The sequence below is a fragment of the Lutra lutra genome, chromosome X, assembly GCF_902655055.1.
Source record: "Lutra lutra chromosome X, mLutLut1.2, whole genome shotgun sequence".
Taxonomy (NCBI): domain Eukaryota; kingdom Metazoa; phylum Chordata; class Mammalia; order Carnivora; family Mustelidae; genus Lutra; species Lutra lutra.
Genome location: NC_062296.1, coordinates 93,210,107 through 93,237,329, shown reverse-complemented (window position 1 = coordinate 93,237,329; position 27,223 = coordinate 93,210,107). Strand labels below are relative to the sequence as shown.

At 50.1% G+C, this 27,223-nt stretch overlaps 1 protein-coding gene across 2 annotated transcripts in view; it reads left to right on the top strand.

Annotated features, from left to right (window-relative positions):
- The window catches only part of TBL1X (transducin beta like 1 X-linked), a 211,719-nt gene that overhangs the window by 139,996 nt on the left and 44,500 nt on the right, over window positions 1–27,223 (top strand). For both annotated transcript variants that reach the window (XM_047715435.1, XM_047715434.1), the window contains exon 3: window positions 23,214–23,321. In XM_047715435.1, the coding sequence (XP_047571391.1) occupies window positions 23,264–23,321 (58 nt within the window). In that variant the 5' untranslated portion in view covers window positions 23,214–23,263. The remainder of the gene's footprint in view (window positions 1–23,213; window positions 23,322–27,223) is intronic.

The window sequence follows — 27,223 nt, the reverse complement described above, 5'->3', positions numbered from 1 at the left end:
TCTGATTAATTTCACCCTCCTGTGACCTGCAAAAGAACTGAGAAGCTCCAATGAAACTTTCTGCACTTGGGTCCTGAAGGCATGTTAACTTGATGTGACATGTGCACGACTGTCCGGACGACTCCTGGGGGCAGCTGCGTGAAGGTCCCCAGGACCAGAGGCCCGTCCTGCCATTTCCCCTTCACTGTGCTCATTCTCCGTAGCAAAGCGCACACCTGCTTTACTTCTGGAACAAAGCACTGCTTTCTTTGCACGTTGACTGTCTCAGGTCACCCAGATGCAGTTTTAGGTTGTCTGTTTAAATTTAGTAATGAGTCGTGGGTGCACAGCCCTAATACATCCAACAGCGTAGTGCCCCCAAGGCAGGGGTGGGCACACTACCGCCCAGAGGCCACCCCAGCCCACGGTCTGTTCTTGGAGATGAGGTTTGATGGCAGTAGCCCCACACCCATCTGTTCGCGTATGGTCAGCTCCTGCATTTGAGCTTCCGGCCGCAGGCGATCAGTTGTAACCGGGTACGGCTGCAGAGTCCGAGACACTTGCCCTTTGGCCCCGGAAATAAAAAGCGCGCTCAGCCCTGCTCATGGCCCTGGTATTTGCCTTCCGTTGCCATGTCCAGGTAGGTCTCCCAACTCGTAAACTCAACTTCCGGAAAGGGGAGGGGAGCGAAGAGAGGAGCCTGATTAACACAAATGATAGAGAACACGGAGAGCGTTTCATCTGAGTACTTTGGGGAGTTCCTGGGAGTTCCTTTACGTGTCAGAGTCCCATAATCGGTACCGGCGTGTATTTACTAAAACGCCTGGCTTGTACGCTCTTTCCGCAGATGCAAAACAGCACGTTCTGTGATTTTGAAACTAAGTGTTAGTGTGGGGGCGCCTGGGTGGCTCAGTGGGTTAAAGCCTCTGCCTTCAGCTCAGGTCATGATCCCAGTGTCCTGGGATCGAGCCCCACATCGGGCTCTCTGCGTGGCGGGGGGCCTGCTTCCTCCTCTCTCTCTGCCTACTTGTGATCTCTGTCTGTCAAATAAATAAATAAAATCTTTAAAAAAAAAAAAAAAAAGAAGAAGTGTTAGTGTGGCGTCCGTGACGGAGGCACTTGACAGCCCAGGCCCGTGTAGCGTGCCGTACTGTGCCGGCTGCTCATGTGGCCAGGGTGTAGGAGGTTCGCTGGGGTCACACGCCAACACCTGCTGGACAGTGGCGAGCAGGACTAGTTGGGCATGAAGCTGCCGTGCCTTCTGGAAAGCCACTTCCGCCCCAAGCCTCCAAGTCTAACACCCCAGTCAAGGTGGTCTTTAGCTTGAACTTGTCTTCAACAGCAGAGATGTGACCTCTCACCGTTACGTTCCTTAATCCATTACCGCGAGGCCTGTGTTCCGGGTGAAGCACGGACAGTGTGTGCTCACGCTCAGACTTCTTAAGGAGCGGGTGGTCAGGCTCTCTGCAGTGTGCAGCAGACCAGGGCCGCCGTGTCGTGCGACCGTCACGTGGGAACCCCGTACAGAAGGCAGATTGCTGTCGATGTCCAGGAATCACTCTTTGTCTCATCTTCCTCTTTGTATTTTCTTAACCTCTAACGCGCCTTCCCTAGACTTGTGAGGCAGGTGAGAAGTGGAAGAAGTCATGGAGGGGAATGCGAAATGGACCAGAATACATACTGTCAGAGACCCTACGGGTCAATGACATATGGCCAGTGGCGTGTAAGGGACACACACACATGCACAGCTGCATTCAGAGACAGAGTACATGCTTGTCCGGAGCGGCTTGGTCATTGACAGCAGACTTTGATCTTGCCTTTTATACAGTCCCACGATCAGCCTTTGCATCAGAGTAGTAATACCATTGACCACTGGTTATTTGTTTCTATTTGTACCATTCTGTGTTTCTGTTTTCCTTTGTTCCTGCGTATGTTTGCATAAATTAAGCATTATTTTTTCTGATTCTACTTTACTGTTAATTTATTAGCTATACCTCTTTGTTTTCATTTTTTAGTGTTTTTTTTTGTTGTTGTTTTGTTTTGTTTTTTGTAAGATTTTGTATATTTATTGGAGAGGGCAGGCCCACAAGCTGGGGGTGGGGAGGGGCAGAGAGAGAGAGGGAGAGAAGCAGACTGCCTGCTGAGCAGGGAGCCCAACCCAGGGCTCCATCCCAGGACTCTGGGATCATGACCTGAGTTGAAGTCAAGAGTTCGTTGCTCAGCCGACTGAGCCACCCAGGAGCCCCAATTTTTAGCGTTTCTCTCATGTTTGCGGTCATGGTCTTTAACTTGTCACAGTCTGCATGGGTCTCTCTTAACCACGTCCTGTGGAAGGACCTAACAAGGGTGTACATCTGTTCTTCCCTTCCTACTTCTTGGTACTACTGTTGTCAAACCCTTTACTTTCATATGTTTAAGAAACCACAGTACAGTTACTAATTCTGCATTAGGCAGTTAATTATATATAAAAGAAATTTTAAAGTGAGAAGAAAATGTGTTCGTATTTGTCCCGTGTTGACCCTTTCTGCCGCTCATCATTCCTTTGCAGAAATCCAGAGATCCATCGGAGGTCATTATTCTTCCCCTTAAAAAGAACTTAATCAGTTTTTCTTGTAGGACAGGCGTATTGGCATTGAATTCTCTCTGCATTTGTTTGTCTTAAAGAGTCTTTATTTTGTCTTCATTTCTGAAAGCTGGTCTGAGAGTAGAATTTTAAATGGACACATTCTTTGAGTTCTCTGAAGACTTCATTCCATTGTCTTCTGGCTTACATCATTTTTGACAAGAAGTTTGTGAGTTTTGTTATCTTCCCCTCTGGGTGTAATTTGTGTTTTTTCTCTGGCTGCTTTTAACAGTTTCTTTTTACTGCCGATTTTCAGGAAATTGATTGTGTCTTGTTAGGGTTTTCTCTGGTGTTTATCCTGCTTGGGGTTTTGGTTCAGCTTTATGGATCTGCTTTATGGATCTGTTTTACCTTTTTTTTTTTTTTTTTAAAGATTTTATTTATTTATTTGACAGAGAGAGATCACAAGTAGGCAGAGAGGCAGGCAGAGAGAGAGGAGGAAGCAGGCTTCCTGCTGAGCAGCGAGCCCGACGCGGGACTCGATCCCAGGGCCCTGGGATCATGACCTGAGCCGAAGGCAGCAGCTTAACCCACTGAGCCACCCAGGCGCCCCTGTTTTACCTTTTTTAACTTAGAAGTTCACAAACTTACTTGATCTTGGAAGCTTTGCTTTAAGTAATACACGTTATCATATCCGAAGACCGGTGTTTTATGAACAGACACTAACATGAACCCTTCCCCATGTTTGGGCACCAGGAAAATCAGTGTTTACTAGTTCTGCATGCTTTGTAACTCCGTACTGTGTACTTGGACCATAGAACATGGGATGATACAGAGAGCTCTTGGACACATCCCTGGTTGTGTGCAGAGTGTACAAACAGGGCTTGCAAAAGGGGTGTCAGCCGTAACTATCTGTGTGTGACTGCCAGCTGTGCGGGCACACTTCATGAGTAGCCATTTTTCAAGCTTTCTCATGTCTGGACAGTAACGATCCATTGCCTAGTTCCTGTTCCCTAAAGGAGAATATGGCACACCGTGGATTACCGCCTGTGGCTACCAGTAGTAAAATGTTAGTTCCAAAAACATACAGTCTAAATGTTTTCCGTAGGCATCGGACAACATATATTGTCATTTGACCATACAGACTTTTTTTTTTTTCATGCAGACTTTTTTAAAAGGATTTTTTAAAATTCATTTGAGAGAGAGCGAGAGAAAATGAGGATGAGTGGGGGGAGGGGCATAGAAGGAGGGAAAAGCAGACTCCCCGCTGAGCACGGAGCCTGACACGGGACTTGATCCAAGGACCCCGGGATCATGACCTGAGCCAAAGGCAGATGCTTAACCCACTGAGCCACCCAGGCGCCCTGAGTATGCAGACTGTGTTTAAAAGAAAAATGTTTTAAGATGTTTCTTGTTTTTAATTTATGTGTTTATGGCATATAAGCTTATTTTTGAAGAACGTCAAAGGTTAGGGCCCTGGAATTTGTGTATCATATTAGCATCTTTTATCACTAACAATACAAAAACATTTTTCCTGGGTCATAGAACAACTTCAAAGGGAAGGGGTCTCTTTGGTGTTAACATATAAATAGACAAAGGCACACATCTACTACGGTGGCAAGAATTAATACACCTAAATTAAGGGTCTTCCAAAAATACTTTTTTTTTTAAAGATGAGATAAGATATGAGGAAATAATTCAGGCATTGTGACTTTTCACTTTGTGGTACCCATTTTCCTATTTCAGGGAGTAAAGAGAGAAATGAGGATGATGGCCTGATTAATTCCCAATGGATAAAGGCTTATCTAGAACTGCCCTATTTCTTGATACTATTATAGTATTAAAAGTCACGTTTATTTTTATAAGTCATTACCATCTTGGCACTTGTGTTCATTGTAGTCAAGTACCATCATCTTTAGATTTTCAAGCTTCCAAAGTCTAAAGAAGTGTGTTTTTAGTTTTCTCTTGGAGAACACCGTCTTCAATAGCAAAACCTCAATTAATTGGAATGTCTAGGGAGTGATGTGTTCAGTCAGTCAGAAAGTTGTCTTTTGAATTTCAACACAGTGTTGGAAAGCCATTCAGAGAGGACTTGGGGAGTGTCAGGCAAACCACGGCATAGTGACCGTGAGGCGTCCTCACCCATGGGACGCCAGGGTCCCTGGAGGACCCGCTAGAAGTGCGGCTCGATGAAGAAGGTGTCTCGCAGAATTCCTGCTGCCCGTGGCTCCCAGCGGTGAGCAGGTTCTGACACCAGGATTGTGACGTACTGTGTGTGATCGCCTGGCGTGACGTGGTTGTTGGCGGGGCCTGGGGTACAGCAGTGAGGATGCGGCATGAGGTCCGGGGAGGCAGGCTTCTTTCATTATTTCATAAAGGATGGCATGAGTTTCAAGCATGTCGAACACACTTGGGCAGACAGTAGGTACAGTTTCGTGTTAAGCGCTATTGTTTTGCTTGTTTTTACGATTGTTGGCTTTTTATTTTATTTTAAGATGTTATTTATTTATCTGACAGCGATCACAAGTAGGCAGAGAGGCAGGCCGAGAGAGAGGGGGAAGCAGGCTCCCCGCTGAGCAGAGAGCCCGATGCGGGGCTCTGTCCCAGGACCCCGAGATCATGACCTGAGCTGAAGGCAGCGGCTTAACCCACGGAGCCACCCAGGCGCCCGTATTGTTGCTTTTTAATAGCTTCACAAAACCCAGTGTTTCCAGTCCTCTGGGACCGTGGAACCGTTCTTCAGGTAGTGCCGACCAAACGCGAGCCCGCCACCGAGACCGCCTCGTTCTGAGGAGCCCGCTTTGGCAAACTCTTGCTTACTTGCCTCACACCTCGGGCCGCCTGGCTTCCCACTTCATCTGGTGCTTGGTTTCCCTGGAGGCAGCCGTGCGCGCCCCCATGTCCAGTCTGGGGCTGGCGAAGCGCCTGCTGGCGGGGGCTCTGCCCCCACGTGCCTTTCCCAGCGGCCCTTCCGCAGGTGTCGCATTCAGAGCGGGGGATGCCGGCGCGACTCCCAGCGTGCTTCTGGCCGGGGCCTCTCTCAGACGGCAGCCAAGAGCTCAGCCGGGGCTGCCGTCATCGGACAGTTTGACCGGGGCCGGGTGGCCTGCGGCCGCGCTGGCCGCCTCACGTGGCTGGGAGGTGGCGCCGGCTGTCTGGAGGAGGCCTCCGTCCTGCGCCCTGCTGGCTTCTCCATAGGCAGAGAAAAAAAAAAAAAAGTTAGGGTGCATATTGGATTGCGGTCCTCCAAGAAATAGAATTAATATTTGTATGCTATGCATTTAATTTATGACCGGTAAAAAGGTATGTTTGTCCCTCTGACCTAGAGATCCATGTGGGTTATTTGTGTTGAAAATTTGGGCAGTGACGGAGGAAGCTTTCGGGCAGTGGGCGGAAGCACCCCCAGGCGCTGCCTTCCGAGTCTAAGACCTACGCGACAGCGTTATTTCACCTTCTGATATTTCACAGTAAAAATCAGAAGTCATGGGCGCCTGGGTGGCTCAGTGGGTTAAGCCGCTGCCTTCGGCTCAGGTCATGATCTCAGGGTCCTGGGATCGAGTCCCGCATCGGGCTCTCTGCTCAGCAAGAAGCCTGCTTCCCCCTCTCTCTCTCTCTGCCTGCCTCTCCGTCTACTTGTGATCTTTCTCTCTGTCAAATTAAAAAAAAAAAAAAAATCAGAAGTCATGAGGAGAAGACCTTAGCCTAAAACCCTGTTCTAGTAAAGTTTCTCAGCCGTGGAGCGTTATTGCCATTTTTGGGCGAATCAGTCTTTCTTGTGGGGAGACTGTCCTGTGAGGTGGAGGATGTCGCGTGGCCTCCCTGGTCTCTCTCCACTCGTTGCCGTTGGACCCCCTTCTCCAGGTGTGACAGCTGACGGTGTCTCCAGAACGTGTCTGCTGTATCCTGGGGTGCAGGCACCGGGGGCCCTGGTGGACACGACTGTGTTCGTATGTGGGTGCGCTGTGATAATTGCATGCTTTTATGAGGTGTCATGTGCATGGATCGATATCCGATTTCAGTATTACATTTGAGAAGGTCCCTGACAACCATTGTCAAACTCAAGTGTCGCTGATGAATCTGAGTGGAAACGTGAGCAGCCGTGACCTCAGAACTTGGTGCTAAACTGGGGAGGTGGGAGAGGGGGGCAAGGGCAAAGCAAAGCCGGTCCAGTGTCTCTGGTTGCCTGATGCACTTGAGGAGCACCTGCGTGGGAGGGTAGTTTGCTTTGCCGCAAGCAGAGAGAGCATTCTTCATCTTGGCACTTGCCGTGCGGAGCTCTAGCCGTCCGCCGTTTGCCGGCGGAAGCGCAGAGGCCCCGGGCTTCCCTGGCTCCCTCCGGTACATCTGTTGCCTGCGCGGCCCTCGGTGGCCGTCCTGTTTGCATCGGTCAGTCCTGGAGAGTTGGAGGCTTCCACAAAAGAGGATCAAGGCAAAGTGATAAGGGCAGTTCCCCTCCAAGGGCATATGCTCCACGGGATGGAAAACTGGGGCTCAAACACATGCCTGTGCCCGAATATTCGTGGCAGCAGTAATCACGATAGCACGAAAGTGAACGCCTGCCGGAATGCCCGGCATCCGATGGGCGGGTGGATGAGGCAAGTGTAGCCCACCCGGCGGTAGAGTAGTCGTCCGCCGCGACAAGGGACGGAGTGCGGATACACGCCTCCTCGCGGCTGACCCTCGGGAGCCTTTTGCTCAGAGAAAGGAGCCAGACACAGAAGGTATTGTGTGTTTGCACTGATGTGACACGTTGAGAATAGGCCGATCCAAAGAGACAGAGTGGACTGGTTGTTGCCAGGGCTGGGAGAGGGAATGAGCAGGGACTGCCTAATTGGGTACACGGTTTCCTTTTGGAGTGATGGAAATGTTTTGGGGCCTGAGGAGTGGATGTTTGCACAACATTGCAGTGTTCTAAGGGCTCTGTACCTCCCACGTGGAAGGACTGCCTGGATAGGTCTGCACCGTGCCTTGCCTGGAGCCGAGGAGCAACCAGAAGATGGTGCAGTCCTTTTTATGTGTGTGACCGCCTTTGAGAATACAGGATATGTTGTGTTTGTTAAAATAGTTGGCACTTCACACCAACACTTTGCAGGATGTGAACCTTTTTGCCCGTACTGCGCCTTGGTGGTGGTTCTGTCTGGGCCCTAATCACAGGAGAATCAGGGACAATTTAGGTATTAGAAGAACATATTTATCATTTTTAATTTATTGTTTCTATCAGTAAACTAATTAATTTTGACATGTTGCATAAGCAGAAGAACGTCGCTAACCAGTCCTATTTTCCCGTTTTTGTGTGTTTATAACACGCAGATGATGTTAATTACACTTACGGAGTTTAACAACATATATAAAAGATAATCTTCCATTCCAAGACTCTCATTTGTGAGTTACCATCTGTTTTGGACCAAAGAATAAGAATTTGATTCTAAAGGTTTTGCTGAACAGCTTGTAATAAGAGCTGTTTATATATTAATTACTTATTGAATTATTATGGATTTTAGTGTTTTAATTTCCAAGCAATTTGGGGCTTATTGTGGTGACATCTGCTCATATTTTGATACTTTATGGTATTTAGTGATTTCATTATAAGGCTATTTTTTTCCCCCCCGTGGTAATTTACACCTTAATCCTGAAAACAATAATCTGCTTTCTTCTTCAGGTCCTATAAGGAGTATTGTCTTATTTTATCTCTACCACAGAAATGTTTTCATTTCGAAATGTATTTTTATTTTATGAGCAAATTGAATATTCCCTTATGCCTGCTTCACTCTGGTGAGTAATTTCTACTGAAAGACTTGTAGGGAAGTTTTTTGTTGTTGTTTTAAAGATTTTATTTATTTGAGGGAGAATGAGTGAGAGAGAGCATGAGAGAGGAGAAGGTCAGAGGGAGAAGCAGACTCCCCAAGGAGCTGGGAGCCCGATGCGGGACTGGATCCTGGATGTCCGGGATCACGACCTGAGCCAAAGGCAGTCGCTCAACCAACTGAGCCACCCAGGTGCCCTGTAGGGAAGTTTTGTTTGAATCGTATTATTTTTCTTCAATGCTAGATTTTTAAAAGTTGCCCTGTTTATTACTTTTATCTTACATATCCTTATGGTGTTTTTAGAAAAATGTACTGTAATGAAACTTAAGGGCCTGTGAACCCATCTGTAAAATTTTTTTAGCTGCCTTTCTTTGCACAGCGTAGCTATAAAAATGACTCATTGGGAATAATTTACTTGAATTTCCTTAATACATTTCATGACGTTCTGTGTTTAATAATAAGAAACACCTTTACTCATAAGCTTCACTGGTGAATTTGAATTCTATTAACCCTGGTTCCTTTTTATCACTTAGATTGAACAAGAATTTAAGAGAAGATGGCAAGCAGTTAATTTCCTTAGAGTTTGAGCCTGTAGATAATTTAAATGTAGGAGGCTGGATTCATTCATAACCAAGGGAATTTTATGAGGAAGAAGGTAAACACTGTTAAGTCAATGCTGGTTTGATTGCTCAGTGTTTATATTGACCGAAAAGTAGAAACATGTTTTCGATACGAAGGTTAACTTGGGAGCTTACAAACCTGGCTTGTTCGGAAGTGCGAATGGTGGAACGCTTGTGAAATTGCATGTATGATAGCAGTAATGGATAGGTTGAGCCAGAGTCAGTCCGTGCCTTTCTTTGGCTTTATTTTCAGGAACCCAAAAGGGGAAAAAAGATTCTAATGTTGTGTCTCTGTGTTTGTAAGGGCGTAGCGATACACATGGACTTGCATGCAAGGCTCTTGTAAACGTTCGTCTAAGTGATGTCTGTAAAGCTTCCTTAAAGCATGTTTTCTTCTCTCAGAGGTGTGTATAGTCTAGTTTCTTGGTTGCGTAAGACACGGTCCCCAAGACAAGAGCATGTCGGTCAGGCATTGATTATCATTAAAGGATGGCAGCAGCAATATCTGAACTAAAATTAATTTTATTTGCTTTGAGACTCTTGGGATTTCTGCACGTGCGATAATACGGACTGGCCGCTTCCGTTTCTCGTCTTTCGGTTTGCATATCCGTGTGCAAGTGTAAGACAGAGAATGTGGCATAAAAGTTTGTGTTGAGATGGAAAAGGGAACCAGTGCCACGCTTGGAAAAAGGATAAACCACAAAGTGGGAGAGGCCAGAGGTGAATCCTCTGCAAAGAATTTCAAGTTTTTTATTCATTTCTCCTTGGTTCTCACCAGGCAGCTCCTGGCAGACACTTTGGAGTTTATACGAGCGGATGCTGGGGAGCTCACTGGTCCAGAGGTCTACACATGAAGTCACCGTAAAGGTAAGCAACTCACTCACTGTGGCGTACTTGTCCTTGACCTGAAATCCTTTGGAGAAGTGGCAGTGCATTTTCCCCACACCGAACATCTTCTGTTTTAAAGGGACTTTTTTTCAAGTTGCATGTCTGTGCCCTTGCTGAAGCTGCAGGTAGTAGATAGAATACTGGGAAATCATTGTGGGCTTACATATAGTTAACTCTAAATGATGAACTTGCCTTTTACTGCCTTCCAAGAATTTTGGATACTGAACCAGCTACTACAAACTTTTTTTGGGTCTTACCAGGAGAGGATGACACCTTCTAAAACCCAGTCTAGGTTTTTTTTTTCTTTTAAAGATTTTTTTTTTTTTTTTTAAAGTAATCTCCTTTTGCAACATGGGGCTCGAACTTACAGCCCTGATAGGAAGAACTGCATGCTCTGTCGGCTAAGCCAGCCAGGTGCCCCTGGACTTTATGAGTTTCTTAACGCAGTTTGTGTGTATCTGCAAACCGATTTGTAGTTAACCTTGAAACTTACTAGAGCAACCTGTAGATCAGTACTTACAGATCTAGGAGATGATTAAGTTTCCAGAAGAACAAATCAGACGGGTTCCAAGAGTTGAACCCCAGATGCCAAGCTGAAACTGATGGCCAGTTCTGGAACAGTTGCTGTCTCTTGGTAGATGGGATTTTAGGGTTTGATTTTATTGTTTCCTTTTTGTATTTCCTGTACTGTTTGTGGTTTGTATTTCCATTTTCTTTATCAGTTTGGTTGCCTTCTTTTTTAAATTTTTTTTTAATTTTAATTCGGTTAATTAAGCGTATGAAGTATTACTGGTTTCAGAGGTGTAGGTTGGTGATTCATCAGTCTTACATAACAACCGTGCTCGTTCCATCACATGCCCTCCTTAATGTCCATCACTCAGTTACCCCACAACCTTACCCACCTCCCCTCCAGCACCCTCAGTTTGTTTCCTATTTTTGTCTTTAATTTTTCAAAAAAAAAAAAAAACAAAAACCCACAGAAACATTCATAATTTTAAAAACATAAGGCTGGAAATCTGGGGAAGAATTTTGCCTGTTGCTTTAAAAACTTCAATCAGAACTAAAGTTACGGTCCTCAGTCTAACTACAGGAAGAATCTTATTGAGGTATTTTTGTTTAGAACCAAGTATGTAAAGGGGTCCCCGGGTGGCTCAGTCAGTCAAGCATCGGACTCTTGCTTTTGGCTCAGGTCATGATCTCAGGGCTGTGAGATCGAGCCCTGCACTGGGTGTGGAGCCTAACTGAAGATTCTCTGTCTGCCCCCCTCCCAAGACCCAAGCATGTAAAAATAACAAATTAGATGTATAAGAATCTTGATATTTTACTTAAATATTTGAAGAATAAGGGCATTTGGGTGTCTCAGTCAGTCGGGCGTCTGCATTGGGCTCAGGTCATGATCTCAGGGTCCTGGGATTAAGCCTTGAGTTGGGCTCTGTGCTTAGGGGGACATCTGCTGCTCCCCCTTCTTGTGCTCTTTCCCTGTGTCTCTCTGTCACGTAAATACATGAAATCTTTAAAGTAAATATTTGAAAAATGTAGTTTGCTAAAAAAAAAATAAAAAATAAAAATTTGTAAAGTGTTAATTATGTTGAGTTTTTGACTACCTTTAACGTCATATGTTCAGGATTCATCCTTCTTGCACCGTGAATGTTTTTCATGGCCTAATAATATTTCATTGTGTGGTTCCACCACGTTTTGTCGGTCTCTTCGCCAGCCGATGGGCATTTGAATTGTAGTTCCTTGCAGTTATATTAGGAGTCCTCATTATTCGTATTCCTGCTGTTCTGAACATCTGTGTGCAAATTTCTATGCAGACACAGGTCTCTGTTTCTCTTAGGTGCATGTCACGGAGTAGAATTAATGGGTCGTATGGTGACCCTGTTTAACATTTCGATGAACTGCCAGACTTTCCATCAGTCGGTGGTTTTGGAATTGTGGTCGAACCGTCTTCCGAACGTCAGGGGAGATGGCAGAGGTCTGTCGGTTACCGGCATCTTGACTGGGAGCGAACTGCGTGCTTAGGGAACGCACTTAGGGTTCCATCGAATGGAGCGTACGTGGAATTCCTCCCGTGCGTGAGGCCCTGGTGTTGAGCGTGCGTGAGTCATCCCTAGAAGGATTACTTCGGATTTTGGTGTTTTGGGAACCACAGCAGACCATGGCGGTGGTGTTCCCGGCTCTCACTGCTAACACGGATGGTTTGTTCCTGAGGAGCTTCTGTGTTGTGGGGCATCCCCTGCGGGTCCGCAGGCGGCCACTTTCAAGCCCCGAACGGACAAAGCAGGCGCTTGTCGTCCAGTGTAGACCACAGTGTAGACAGGAACCTTTTCAGTAGAGCTGAGAAGCCAGATCGAGGGTGACCTTTTCTGCCAAGGGCCAGAGGGGAAGTAGTTGAGGCCTCGTGGGCCAGCCGGGCGCAGTTCACGGCTGCTCGGCTCTGCTGCTGTGGTGTAGGAACCCGCCGTGGAGCGCAGGGGAATGAATAGCGGGGGGTGAGTGTCAGTACAGCTTCGGATTTACGGACACTGGAATTTGAACGTCAGCTCAATTTCATGAGTCACAACACAGGAATCTTTTGATTTTTTATCAGCAGTTTAGAAATGTAAAAAACTAGTCCTAGCTCACAGGCCTGACAAGGGGGAGCAACAGGTGGGATTCGGCCCCAGGCCCCAGTCTGCTGACTCCTACCTCGAGGAGCACAGCCGGTTTGTTTCTGCCTCTTCTCACGTCTGCTTTGTGACTCGGGCATCCGGAGGTACAGCTCTGTGAGGCCCATGCTGTGGTGAAGACGGAGTCCGTACCGCGGTCATAGCAAAGGTCCTGCGGATCTTCAGGGACCTGCGACTTCTAGGAATTTGGAGGCTGCTGGGCTCTGTCATGAGGTGTGGTCCTGGACCCATGTATCAGCCCTAAGGGTTCTCTGTCAGAGCACGGCCTCACCCCTGCCCGGGGGACATTCGGCCCTGTCTGAAGACCCGTTTTCAAGGGACGGGTGCTGCTGACTGTGGTGGGCAGAGGCCAGGGATGCTGCTTAGCACCCTACAGCACATAAGATGCCCCACCACTGGGATTCAGATGTCCCGAGTGTCAGCAGTACCAAGACTGGCAAAGCCTACTCCCTATTGCTATCAGTATTGTACTTAGTATATTTAATCTGACCAGTCTGGGGACACCTGGGTGGCTCATTCGGTGACACGTCTGCCTTTGGTTTGGGTCATGATCCCAGAGTCCTGGGATCCAGTCCTACATCAGGCTCTCTGCTCAGTGGGGAGCCTGCTTCTCCCTCTTCCTCTGCTGGTGCTTGCTCTCTCTCTCTGTCAGATCAGTGAAGTCTTTAAAACAACCCAACTTCCTACATTCGCTGACATAAATAGGAGGATCGTTGGACTATCATCTAATACTTAAGTTCATAATATTTAAGCTTTCTTTAAAGATTTTATTTATTTGAGGGGAGCCTGGGTGGCTCAGTGGGCTAAGCCTCTGCCTTCGGCTCAGGTCATGATCTCAGGGTCCTGGGATTGAGCCCCACATAGGGCTCTCTGCTTGGCGGGGAGCCTGCTTTCCCCTCTCTCTCTGCCTACTTGTGATCTCCGTCTGTCAAATAAATAAATAAAATCTTAAAAAAAAAAAAGATTTTATTTATTTGAGAGAGAGTAAGCAAGAGAGCGAGCACACATGAACAGGGCAGAGGGAGAAGCAGACTCCTGGCTGAGCAGGGAGCCCGATGCAGGACTCGATCCCAGGACCCTGAGATCGTGATCTGAGCCGAAGGCAGAGGCTTAACTGAAACTGCCACCCAGTGCCCGTTGAAGTGTTCTTTTAAATATATTTTCATTGGGGCGCCTGGGTGGCTCAGTGGGTTAAGCCGCTGCCTTTGGCTCGGGTCGTGGTCCCGGGGTCCTGGGATCGGGCCCTGCATCGGGCTCTGTGCGCAGCGGGGAGCCTGCTTCCTCCTCTCTCTCTGCCTGCCTCTCTGCCTACTTGTGATCTCTCTGTCAAATAAATAAATAAAATCTTAAAAAAATATATTTTCATTATTCGTATAAATAGAAGCACCAAAAAATGTTCTGTGAAGACTCAAAAGAGTCCATGGCAAACTGCGTGAGGCATCACTTGCTTTTGTATCTCCTAGAGAAAGCCACAGGGTTTATTTTTTGAACCTCTAGAGGCTGTGTTCTGTGAGCACATGACCTCACTCACGACTCCCTGATGAGGGAACCGTCGAGGCCAGAATCCTGCATATGTGGGTGGGAATCACAGTGTCTCAGAGGCTCCGTCGCCGGGCCGCCTGTCTTCCTGAAATTCATGGGAGGGCCTCTTGCACGTTGTAGAGAAGCCGCTTCCGATTTTTCAGTTTTGAAGATAGTTGAGTCTGTACGCTGATTTACACACACATCAGGAGTATTGGCTTAAAGCAACATCATGGGAAAAGCAGAGCTCTTACGTGGAGGCCGTCTCTGGCAGCGTCTCCACGGCGCCCTGCCGTGAAGTCTTGGGTTCCTGAGTTTGTGTCCTAGTGTGTGCAGAGGAGGGACGAGGAAAGAACAGCGTGCTGCCCGTCGCGTGTACGTCGTCTGCCTCCTGGGACGCAGGCTGAGCAGTGGTTTGCTGTTACTGTGTTGAGCACTTCTAGGAAGGCTTCCTTCTGGGTCTTCCCCTGGACAGGCAGAGACGTGTTAGTAAATAGGGAGGCGAGTTTGCAGAGTTGGAGAGAGGACTCTGCGGCCACGTGGGAGGCATGCAGATGGTTCTGGAAGTAACCCCAGGGACTGGACGCCTTTCCTGTCCCATCAGCACCTGCCATTGATGTGCTCACGGGCTCTGGATGCAGGCCCCGGCCAGCCATGGATTCACCCAGAAGGACCTTTTCTGAATGCCTCACCCCGGGGGTGTTTTTTCTTCCATGAAGAGCGGCATTATTTTCCTAAGACAGGAGCCCCTCCTCTGCCCTCCCAGCCCTGTAGCCTCATTTCCTACTTAGAAGCGCTGAGTTGTTGTCATGCAGATTATTTCTGGAGACACTGCCAGGTTTTAATTACATTTTAATGAATGTGAAAACAGTTCCCGCTCATAGGAGAAGATTTGGAAAATAGAAAAGCACACACAGAGAAAATTCCACCCCCAGAAGTAGATGCTAGACTTTTTGGGAGGGTGATCTTCCATCTCTGTGTGTGTGCGCACACACGCGTGCGTGCGGAACAAAATGTGGCACCATGCACGTTCCATCTTGAAACCTGCTTTTCTCCTGCATAACGTTGTATCGCGGACATTTCCCCTGGTCATGAAATATTCTTTTAAGGGCTTCACCTTATTCTGTTGGCTGATTCCCATATTGTAAATGGTAGTACTGTTGCTAGGACTCCAGTAATAAAGTAATAGTTAGACGCTTAGTAATAAAGTGATAGTTTGATCATATGTATAATTTTGGGCCATCTGACTGCAAGTAAATAAAGAACTGTACGTTTAGTGGGCAGTGTTCCTTTGTGGGGCATCTTTTCTTACTATAAAATAAAAGCTGCCTACTCATTGCTAAATGAAGAGAAATCCAAGAAAGTAAGCAAGCAGCATGTATGTTTCCCCCGCTATATTCCATGTGTGTATTTTCCTGTAAGTGGGGTTAAACTGTAAACGCCATAATTTGTGGAATCATATTGTCATAGAAGAGCAAAGTGTTTGAATAGCTACATGTTGTCGTAATGACAATTATGTAGCAGAAAGAGATAATGCTCAGCGGTAAAGCAAACCTCTTTCACCTCTGGCGTAAGCTGGTCCCCAAGCAGATTTTAGAAGAGGGTGCTGTATAAATGTTGTTACCTGCATTAAAAATACCATCTTCAACTGACTGCTTATTGTGTAATGAAAGTAACCCTAGCTCCCACTGAAAGAGAGAAACACATTGTGAGGGAAGCGAACAGGGGAGGGTAGGACCCGTGACACTCGAGTCCGAATGTCCACGGAGAAACGCAGAAAGGGCCTTTTGTAGGATGAGGTCATTTCAAGCAGATTTTCCGGCTGCTCTGGCTCTCGGTTCTCAGGCTTGCATGGAGACAAGTCCCAGACAGCGGAGCCTTTTCCAGAAGATTACTTTAAGCCATGGAGTCTTCCAGCGTCCACGCCAGCAGGCTAGGAGGGACAAGAAAGGAGACAAACTTTCTTCCACGTCTGGAGGAAAAGGGCAGTTGGTTTTAAAAGCGTTCAGGAGAATATTTCACAATGGGGCTGATTGTCAGAAGAGAAGCCTTCCCCTCTAGGGATACCGGATTACACTCTTCCCCTCCCTCAGTTCACGTGCACTTGGCTTGCTGCTCTGAGAGCCCCTCCTGCTGGCCCTTCCTGCCGTCCAGTTCAGCGCCAACTCCCAAGTAGGTCTCCTGGGGTTATGATGTTGAGGATAATTTCATGGCCCCGCAGACTGTGTTGTTTTGGGGTGAACCCCTCCCTTCCTGGAGAATGCCAGCCTTGAAAACCGTTTAAGTACGTGCTAAGATGAAACTCCTCAGTGACATTTCTCTTGCACCTGAACTTTGCACTAATTTGCGATGGGAACCATGATTAACAGCCGTTTCTGCCACCTTGAGATGCAGTCACAAACAGCAGTGCTATAAGTAACTCCCCTTCCATTTCTCTGTGGCTTCGACCCCCGGTGACCGAGTGTGCCGGCCGCTTGTGTTCCCTGGGGCTGCTGCACACAGGCCCTCGGCCCCGGCGCGCTGCCCTCTCGTCTTCAGGCAGCTCCAGGAGGGGACGACCTGGCTTTCCCTCGCCGGCCCTGGCGCTTCTCCCCTTTCTGCGCACTGAAGACCTCGGGTCAGCCGGATGGGAGGGGTCTCAGATCACCCCTGGGCCAGGCAAGGAAATGCACTCATTAAGAAGCCAAACCCATTTGGTGTTTGTTTTTGTTTTTGTTTTTTTGTTGTTTCCCTTCTGTTGGAGGCCAAGGAGGGTGTCCCAGTGCCACCAGAGCTCTCTCTCATCCTGGAACTGGAGAGGTGGGAAAGCACCTGTGGGAGCTCTCAGGTTCTTCCTGTCCTGGGTCCAGGGGAGCATGTGCAGCATCATGCAAGGTCCCGAATGTTCTGACACGGCAGCCTTGCCCTCCCGTCGCGCGCGCGCACACACACACACACAGACACAAGGCCTCTTGTACTGCTTTTCTCTCCTCCTGTTCCCGTCTTCCTCCCCAGATGCTGTCTTCATCAGCAGGAATTTACCCTCCTGCCTTCCAAAGCTTTCCTCCTTGCAACTCGGCCACCCCCGTAAGACTTTGTGGGGCACTAAAGTGCTGGAGTGTTCCCTTATTTGTGTAGAGGAAGAGAGGGGTGTGTGTTTGTGTGTGTGTGTGTGTGTCCGTGTGTGTGAATAGTGTGTGAACTTGAATGTGTTTATTTCCTAGAATTGCCAAAACACTGTGCCTTGCATACAGGAGTTGGGCAGGAACGTCTCTGTCATCTCCTCAGACCTCATTCTCCGTCAGCACAGAGAAGGCCGGGCAGAACCCGTGTGTCTGTTATTTGCGGTAGGTCTTCCCTGCGTGCGGCGATAGGATCCGATGAGGCTTACGTGACGGAGGGAGCTGCTGCTTTTCAGCGGGAAAGCTTCTCACCCTCTTCGCACGGCTCTTTCCGAAGAGGAGTTGGTTGGAAATGACTTGCGGCGCTGACGACTTCATCGGGTACCTGCCGGCGTGAGGGCTGCGATGGGCTCGGCGACCTTCCAGCGCCGCTGAACAGCCACAGCTCGGCCTCCCCGTGTCTTACCTGTGTTCTCATCTCGAATACCTGAGTCTTTGGTGGGGGCAAAGCAGGGCGAGGTGAAGTCAGGGGGCTCGGCTCGCTCATTGGTGGGGTCGCAGTTTTGGCTGAGCTGTGGAGTTGTGAGAAGGGCCGTGGAGATGGGGGGGCAAAGCAGGGGCCGTGGTGACCAGCCTGATGAGTGGGAGGGCCTCGGAGCGGGGCGGTTGCTGAGCGGTTCTGCGGCTCAGGGATGCTTCCTTCTGGAAGGGGGACATGACGTGGTCATGAGGACCCAAGAGAAATGTCCTGTGGCCCCATTATACTGTGGCTTCTCCTTCAGATCGAACTGTTGGTCGTTTCAGATTGTTCCATTTTCGTGACATGAAGCATATAAATTAAAAATCACACAATTGAGTTCCCTGGAGGAATCCCAGTTCATAGAGCCGAAAAGTATAAGAGTGGGTGCTGGGGAGGTGGCGGGTGAGGGGGCAGCGGGGAGCTAGTGTTCAGTGGGGTTTCAGTGTGGGAAGGTGAGAAGGTTCTGGAGATGAGAATGTTCTGGAGATGAACGGTGGGGCCAGTTTCACAACGCTGCGGGCGTCCGTAGTGAGTGGTCCACCACAGAGGTGGCGGTAGTCAGTGAGGCGTTCCGTTCCCCGCACCGACGACGAGAGACCGGGAGATGGACAGAGTGTCAGTTTGACTTGCTTGTCTGCTGTGCAGAACGCTGTCCTGCCCCCGAGGAGAGCGCGGACCGACGGCCGGCCGCCCGCGCTCAGGGACGCACAGGCTTGCCCAGCTTTTCTCTTCGAGCCAGGGCGGGGGTGGGGGCCCGAGACGCGGGGGCGCTGCCGTCAGGGCTCCTCCTGTCCACGCGGTGCCTCCGGCTGTTCCCGTGACAAGGGCGACGGGGCGCCTTCTTCGGTCTGTGCTCGGGGACAGCCTCAGAAGGCGGCAGATGACCGGGGAGGCGGAGTGTCCTCAACGAGGCTCAGACCACGCGTGCCGTATGGGCTCCCCCCACCGCCATGTGCCGCTGCTGCAGTTGAGCCCCTCCGTGCCACGAGCAGCAGCGCGTGTCCTCACGTGTCGCCGCCCGCGGAGCCCTGGGCGGAAAGCCGCGCCCTCTCGGCGTCCTGTGGGATTCCGGTCTGGGCCTGCAGCGGGACAGGGAGCGTCACTTCCACGCTTGCGAGTGGACGTTGGTGAGGTCGGTCTGAAGTGAAGCCGTTTCACTCATTGGCGTCAAAAAAGTAGAGCGCACGTGCCAGCACCACCACCTCCGAGCAGCTGCTGACACGCAGCGCAGCCGTGCGCCCTGCTGACCGTCGGTGTCCCTGTGTGGCGGCGAGGACAGCCCCACGGCTGCGGGGCGCTGGGGGCCTGGTCGGCGAAGTGGCTGCCTTCTGCTCGGGTCATGCTCCCGGGGCCCTGGGAGCAAGCCCCGCATCGGGCCCCCTGCTCCGCGAAGAGCCTGCTTCTCTCCCTGCCCACCACCCCTGCTCATGCTCTCTTTCTCTCTCAGATAAGTACGTACAGTCTTAAAAACCAACCAACCAACCCAAGGAGTTAAAGTGGACGAATTAGTGCTGTAAGATTTACAGTCCGTTCAAAGACTGTTCTCATGTCTGTATTGAAAGTCTGAAAAGCTACATGTATGTTGCACTTCCTTGGTGGGTTTTTTTTTTTTTTTTGCAGTTAAGTTTTATTATTTCTTTATTTACTTATTTTTTTTTTTAAGATTTTATTTATTTATTTGACAGAGAGAAATCACAAGTAAGCAGAGAGGCAGGCAGAGAGAGAGGAGGAAGCAGGCTCCCTGCTGAGCAGAAAGCCCGATGTGGGGCTCGAACCCAGGACCTGGGATCATGACCTGAGCTGAAGGCAGCGGCTTAACCCACTGAGCCACTCAGGCGCCCCTATTTACTTATTTTTTAAAGATTTTATTTATTTGAGACAGAGAACGAGAGAGAGCACAAGCAGGGGCAGAGGGGGAAGTGGACTTACTCCCCGTTGAGCAGGGAGCCCGATGCGGGCTCCATCCAAAGACCCCGGGATCATGACCTGAGCTGAAGGCAGGTGCTTTAACCCACTGAGCCACTCAGCCGTCCCTTTATTATTTTTCTAAAAGATTTATTGATATTTTTAGAGGGAGCACTTGTGCATGTGTGCGTGAGGAGGGGCCAAGGAGAGAGGGGGAGAGGCTGAAACAGACTCTCTGCTGAGCACGAGCTGCCCGTGGGGCTCCATCTCCCGACCTTAGGTCATGACTGGAGCCAAAATCAAGAGTCGGACGCTCCACCGACTGAGCCCGCCAAGCTCCCCTGGAATTAGGTTTTAAAAGAAGTGGTCGCGTAAAGACCAGTGAGGAAGTTACTCAGCTGTGGGGAGGTGCGATGCACTTACCGCGACTTCAGAAATTGAACCGCACAGCTGAGGGAGAAGAGTCGGGACAGCAGGACAAGGCTTGCTGTCCAGACGACATTTCACGTGGCTCTCCTGCAGGCCGGGGCTGGTTTCTGTGCTCTTCTCTCTGATGCTTACACATCAAAAAGCGTTTAAAAAGGTAACACTGTGGGGTTTCTCGGTGGCTCAGTGGGTTGGAGCCTCTGCCTTCGGCTCGAGTCGTGATCCTGGGGTCCTGGGATCGAGCCCCGCATCGGGCTCTCTGCTCGGCGGGGAGCCTGCTTCTCCCCCTCTCTCTGCCTGCCTCCCTGCCTACTTGTGATCTCTGTCAAATAAATTTTAAAAAATTTGAAAAGGTAACACTGTGCTGGCAAAAGCTTATGCTGATTTATAAATTTAGAGAGAAATTCGATCCACGATCAGAAAGCGGGAGAGCCAGACCTGAAGTAGTAGTTTTCCTACTTGGGGTAAGAGAGGGTGTGTACAGGAAAGGAGGGGCATCAGCCTAACCAAACGGGCCCACAGCCCCTGGTGTCTCGAGGATGTGGTCGTCTCCTGCGCCAGAGTCCTCTGCGAACATGCGTGCACACACTAGTTTGTGACACGTTCTTGTGGGTGGCGAGTGAGAACCGGGCTTTGGGGTGCTGGGTCGGTTACTTCTTAGAAAACAGAAAAGAGGGGCGCCTGGGTGGCTCAGTGGGTTAAAGCCTCTGCCTTCGGCTCAGGTCATGATCTCAAGGTCCTGGGATCGAGCCCCGCATCGGGCTCTCTGCTCGGCGGGGAGCCTGCTTCCCTCTCTCTCTCTCTGCCTGCCTCTCTGCCTGCTTGTGATCTCTCTCTCTGTCAAACAAATAAAATTTAAAAAAAAAAAAAAACAACAACAGAAAAGAGGGCCCCGTGGTTAAGGAACTACCTTCGGCTCAGGTCATGATCCTGGGATCGAGTCCCACATTGGGCTCCCAGCCCCGCAGGGAGTCTGCTTCTCCCTCTGACCTTTTCCCCTCTCATGCTCTTGCTCTCTCTCTCTCTCCCAAATAAATGAATAAAATCTTTTAAAAACAAACCAAAAAACAAAAACAAAAAAAATCTGGAGGCTGAGAGAAGAAATCCACATTTTATTTTGTAATGAAACTCCTGACAGCTTTGTGGAAAGCGTTTCCATAGGCTCTGTAAAAAAGCCGCCTCCCGTGGTGCATTTTCAGCGACGCCTTGCGTGGCTGTGTCGTTAGGCATCACCTACCAGACGGCCCCACCTTGCCCCACATCTTTGTAAATGCGGTTCCTGTCAGACACAGAACACTGATTTTTCTCTTCTCCAGAGAAAAAAAAGCAGCAGTTTTGCAATTCGGAACATTTGGCGACATCTGGAGACGTTTTTGATCGTCACAACTCCAGGGGGTGTGCGAGGTGGTGCTGGCCTCTGATGGGGAGAGGCCAGGGAGGCTGTGGCAGGGAAGCTGCCCAGCATCCTCCAGTGCCCGGGACAGCCCCAGAACAGAGGATCGTCTGGCCCCCAGCATCAGAAGTGCCGACACCAAGAGCCTGTTGGATTTTCCTTCTCTCTAAGCACCCCACATGAGCAAATATGGAGAACGGAGCGAGGGTGTCTGAGGCATTTCAGGCTGCTGTGACAGCACAGCACGGACCAGGCACATTCACCAATACATGTGTCCTTCTCGCAACTCTGGAGGCTGGAAGTCTGAGATCAGGGTGCTGGCCAATGTGGTGTCTGGTGAGGATCCGCTTCCCGTTTCCTAGATGGGCGTCTGCGCATTGTGCCCTCACTCGGCAGAGAGACCAAGAGCTCTACTTTTTCTAGAGTGCTTGTAGGACTGGCGTGCAAAGAGCTTCCTGCAGGCTGTCCCCAGTTCTGTGGGCAGTTCACACGATGACAGCCTTCATCTTCAAAGCCTGCAGCAGAGTGTCTCCCTCCAGGCCACTAAGAAAGAGTCTTACGTGCTATAACAACAGTTAGGAGAATGACATGTGGTCACTCTTGCCGTAGGACATAACCTAAGGAGTAGAGTGATATCCTTGTCCTTTGATGTGTTCCGTGGGGGTAGAAGTGAGTCACAGGTATTGCCCACACATGGGGAGGGGATCTTAGCAGGGTGGGGCTCACTGCGTGTGTCCCTTACAACAGCCTTTAGGGTGCATCCTTGAAGGTCTTCCTTGCCCTTTCATCTTTATTCTAAATAAACACAAAGTTAGTTCTCATTTAATGATAAACGTTATGGCACCAGTAAAATGTATGATGTGGAAATGTATGAAATTTCATACACTACAGATGTATGGTGTGGACCGTGAAGACCATTCCCCAACAGCCAGGGACGTTTGGGATTGACGACCTCACTGAAAGGGGTCCTGGCCTTTCTTGGCTTTGGCTCGTCTTGGCGTGAGTGCTCTGAAAAGAGCTCTGCCGTTTGGTTGACTTCTCTCCTCTCTGGCCTAGCTTGCTCAGACGCTAACGGGGATCGTGGGGGAGAAAATCAGATTCTCTCTTCGGTTGCTCCTTGTCCGTGCTCTGTCTTTCTGAGACCTGGCTTCTTTATGGAAATGATGTCGAGTGATGCGCACTCTTCTCCCTCGTGGGTTTTCCTCCTCGGTGCTGCCTACAGCCTATAGGTACGGTGACCATCAGGTTTATCGTTGGAACTTCATGAGTGAAAGCTTTGAAAATTCATCATTTTCCAGAACAGCATATGCAGTCTGGTCCATGTAATCACCTGCCTTAGGGGTGTCGACGTGGCGTGACGTGACGTGACCTCTGGTCTACTCACGAATCTTCTCTGTCTGGGAAAGTGTTTAGTGTCGTACCCACCCGAGCCCGTCAGAGTGCACCTCAGGATTCGTTCGTGCTCGTTACCAAGTATGTTGTCATCCAGTGCCTCCATGATTTTTGTCGAATAAAAGGTTGGGTTTTGTTTTCATTTTCCGTTGTTCCTGAATTTGTCATTAGTGCGGTTTATCCTTGACCCTATCTCAGTCTTATAAAATACACGAATGCCTTTTCCTCTTTTTATTTTTTTGAAATTTTTCTCTTGGATCTATTTTTTTATACATGAAAAAAATGCATATATATGTATGTATTACAAAATTAAGATTACTTTCATAGTTAGACCATCATGGCTGTGATTTTTTTTCAGTCTCAAAAAAAAAGAATGCAGAATACAGGCAGTGTTTCAAAACCGTCTTCCCACTTTTTCTTGTCGTCTCACAGAGGGTGGCTCCCACATCCTACAGACCTCATCGCCGCGAGGTGAGGCTAAGATGAGCATAACCAGTGACGAGGTGAACTTCCTGGTGTATCGCTATCTCCAGGAGTCAGGTAAGAGGCTTGGGTTTTGGTTAGTAGCAAACGCACCTGCAGCGTGGTGCGTGCAGAAGCACCCACTGTGGATCGAAAAGCCAGGCTAGAGAAGGAGAAGAGCAGACGGCATTCTCATTAAGAGAGCTGGAGGAGAGAAGGTTCTGGGGCTGCCCTGTTCCTGGGTTGGGACGGGGCGTGTGTTCTTTCTTCTCTTGATCTCTCTGCCCAGATGAGGTCAGATGGCAGTTAAGGTCAAGAGCAGTTGGGATAAACATGGAAAGGGCATTAACGGAGGGGCTGGTGTGTCTTTGTGGTGTCGTGTTTATGCGAACCTCTCGGACTGAAGACCACGGATCTTTTGAGCTCCTAAACCACACCCCACCATGGACCCATGGCCATTTCCTGAAACATAGCAGTAGTTCTGGTCTCCTCCAACACTTCTGATTATGACCAAGACATCACTTTACAGTAAGCAGTGTACTGGCCAGACCTGTGCTCTCTGTCAACGTTACTGACCTTGTGAGTAGCAGCTGGTACCCTCAGGGGCCGGGGGAGGGGGCTGACGACAGCCTGAGGCCCGGGGTCTGGCCGGGCTTTGTCACAGGACAGAGACAGCCCTCTGAGGAGTCCTTGGACGCCTGCGAGCCCGGATGCGTGCGTTAGCGTCGCAGCTGCCCCCCACGGCGCGGCCTCCACACAGTTGAGTGGACTGCTTGGGGGTAATTTCTTAAATTCGCAAGACTCTGAGTTCTTTTCGAACGAACGTTGTTAGATTTTTAATTAATTTCTGAAGTGAATATTGTCTTTAAACTTGGAAAGCTTTAGAATATTTCTTTTGAGATGCACAAAACGACATTCATGAGAAACATGGTTGTCACCATCTACCCGCCCAAGCTAAGAACTACCCCACTTCCAGGGCCCACGGGACACCTGTGTTCGACTCTGCGGTGCCGTCCCCTCTTTCCAGTGCTGACTGCCTGCCCGGGTTTGGTGTTTGTTGTCCCCACATACTTACTGCATACACGGTGTCTTCCTGAGCTGGGCAGGCCCTGGCGTGTTAGTTCACCACGGCACTGTAACAAAGTGGGCAGACCGGGCAGCCCAGACGGAGATGGTTGTCTCACCGTGCGGGAGGACTGATGCCCAAATTCCAGGTGTGGGCGGTGTGAGTGGCTTCTGAGGCCAGGAAGGGGTCTGTCCCGTGCCTGTCTCCCGGCTTCTGGTATGGTGCCCGCTGTCTCTGCTGTTCATTGGCTTGTGGAGGCATCACGTCTGTGTCAGCCCTCGTTGCCACGCGGCCTCCTCCCCATGTGCGTCTGCTTCTACCTCTGTCCGAATGTGTCCCGTTTCTCCTTGGATTAAGGCCTCACCAGACTCTGGTATAACTTGGTCTTAACGCATTAGATCTGCACTGAGACCCCGTTTCCAAATGAAGCCACTTTCCGAGCTGTGCCTGGGGCCTAGGACTTAGGGATTTGGGGCACGACACAGTTCAACCCACAGCCATTGGCCCTGTGCGTTATTTAAACTTTCTATGCTTGGTATCCTATTGTTTATGTTCTGCAACTTGATTTTTCAAGAAGGGAACCAGTTTCTGGGCCTTTCTACCTTCCGGAGACACACGGACAAGACTGAGGGGAAACCAGCTTGTGAGCCCCTGGGTCTGGGCTCTTCCGGAGTCAGCCTGGAAGGCTTAGCAGGGCAGAGGTTCCGTCCAGACCACACAGCTCAGGCTCAGACCCTTGAACAAGTTCTTGACCCCACTGGAGCCTCTCCTTCCTTGCAAATAAAAAATTAAAATGGTTATCCTGGGCAAAAGTCATGAGCACTGGACATGTGTTATAGACAAACGTCTCCCCGTCCGATCCTGGATCTCTGTCCCTGGGGAACCCCAGGTAGCATTTCTCATGGGAAGTGTGCCTTCTTCCTCCATATATCTTAGGTCACTCAGATTGGCTGTTGCCCGCATAGTATGAGAGAAATTGATAAAACGTGTATGACCCCTGCCCGGTGGGTCTGGGGAGTCACTGGCATCTGTCACTCACCCTGAAGAGTCGGGGGAACTGCCCGCTGTCCTGTGGACTTTCAGCATTGAATTCGAGAGCCCTTTCTGTGTACACCCTTCAGTACGAAGATAGGATGGAGGCAAAAACATGGTCAGAATGTGTGCGGAACTTACAGGCTGAACTGTCAGGATAAATAAGTGATGTGGAAACTGTGTGCCTAGCCTGGGGGGGTGCAGTCCCTGGGGCTTGAGGCCCAGGGCAAGGGCACCGCTGTCCTCTTTGAATAAATACGGAGACCATCCCTCCCCCAGGAAGGCCACACTTCCTTTTGTCCTGTTTGTTGACGCTTGGCTCCTCTGTCACCAGGCAGCTGAGGAGGGGAGCCTGGGGACAGCAGAATAGGATTTCACCGGTGTGGGTTTTCTATGTGCGAACTCCGGTCCCGTCGGTCCAAGTCCTTTGATACACGTGTGGTGTGCGTCTTCCAGAAAGCCAGGCCTGCCCTTTCCTCTGAGGAGTGCGTGAGTCCTAGAGTGGACTGGAGGCCCCCACAAGGACGTGTTCAAAAGCAGGCGGAGAAATACCAAGAGGTCTTTTTGGGGTCATTGTCTGTGTTTTTCTCCAACCTTCAAGTTTCGGTTTGGCACATCTCTCTTGAGCGTCCACCCAGTGCAAAGAGCGTCTTCTCAGCCTGTCACTGTCTGCTTTCTAGCTCCGGGGGTTGGGGGGTGGGTGCGGAGAAGACACACATTCCTCCATCGGGCCTCCCCTTCAGGCATCTCTGCTCTCCCCCACATACCTACAGCCGCTCCCCGTAGGTGACTCATTCTTCAGCGCCTCCCCATCTGGCTTTCTCTGCCAGAAGGCACCAGGAGGTTCTCTCTTGGCAAGGCCTGTGCAGCAGGCCCCATCCGTATGCCTTGTGTGGTGCGGAGGAGAGAGGGAGGGAGGGAAGGAGGGAGGGGGCGGTGGGCTGGGGATGGCCTTGCGGGAGGGAGACAGCTGGTTCTCTGGTCCATGTGCTCTTTGCTTTGGTGGTCGGGGACAGCCCCCAGAAAGTTCCAGCCCACCTGCTCGTGGGCAGTGAGGAGCAAGTTCCCTAGAACCCCGGGCGTTCCTGCTCTGGCCACCTGAGCTAGAGGCGAGAGCCTGCCTTCTCCGTGCTGGGCCGTAGATGCCATCCCTGGCCGTCCTGTCTCCAGCACCTTCCATCCTCGTCCCATTCCCATATCATCTATTGGTGCGGATGCCGGGAGTCCCCACAGGAACCTTTCTCTCCTCGAGAGTGGGAAGCCGTGTGTGTTGAAGAGGACACTTTCCTGGGTGGGAGAATCCAGGTCACACGTCTACAGACTGCGGAAAGAGCCTCAAAAGCGGGTTTGCTCCCTTACTCTGCCCGCGAGCGGCAGCCTCAAGATCATCGTAGGTTCTTCTCTCTGGCCCTCCCCCAGAAGCGCGGCAGTAGATAGTACACACAGACGTGAACCCCACAGCCTGCAAGGAAGGCGTTTCTTTTGGGACCATCGTTAGTTGTGTGAAGCCGGGGCCTTGCCCCTACATGCGCTTGCCAGCTGCCAGGGACTTGTGAGCCCGCCTGGTCCTGGCGTCACGGCGTTCTGGAAGAAGACATGCCGGTCGGCGAGCGAGGCTTGGCAGCGAGGCGGGAGGAAGTGCCGGCTCCGGCACCAGAGCGGCCGAGGTGGCCTGCTTCGGAGCTGTGGCAGTCCAGCCTCGAGGGCTAAGGCTTGACTGGCCTCTGCCTTATGGGACGCCCCCCACCCAGCCCGCCTCACCATCGCAGGGAGCAGGACGGAGGAACGGGCTGCAGCCTGCACAGACTGGGTGAGTGGCCAGTTGCTTGTCTTGCTTTTCTCTGAACGTAGCTTGGGGGGCTGCCGCCCTTTCTGGCTCCGC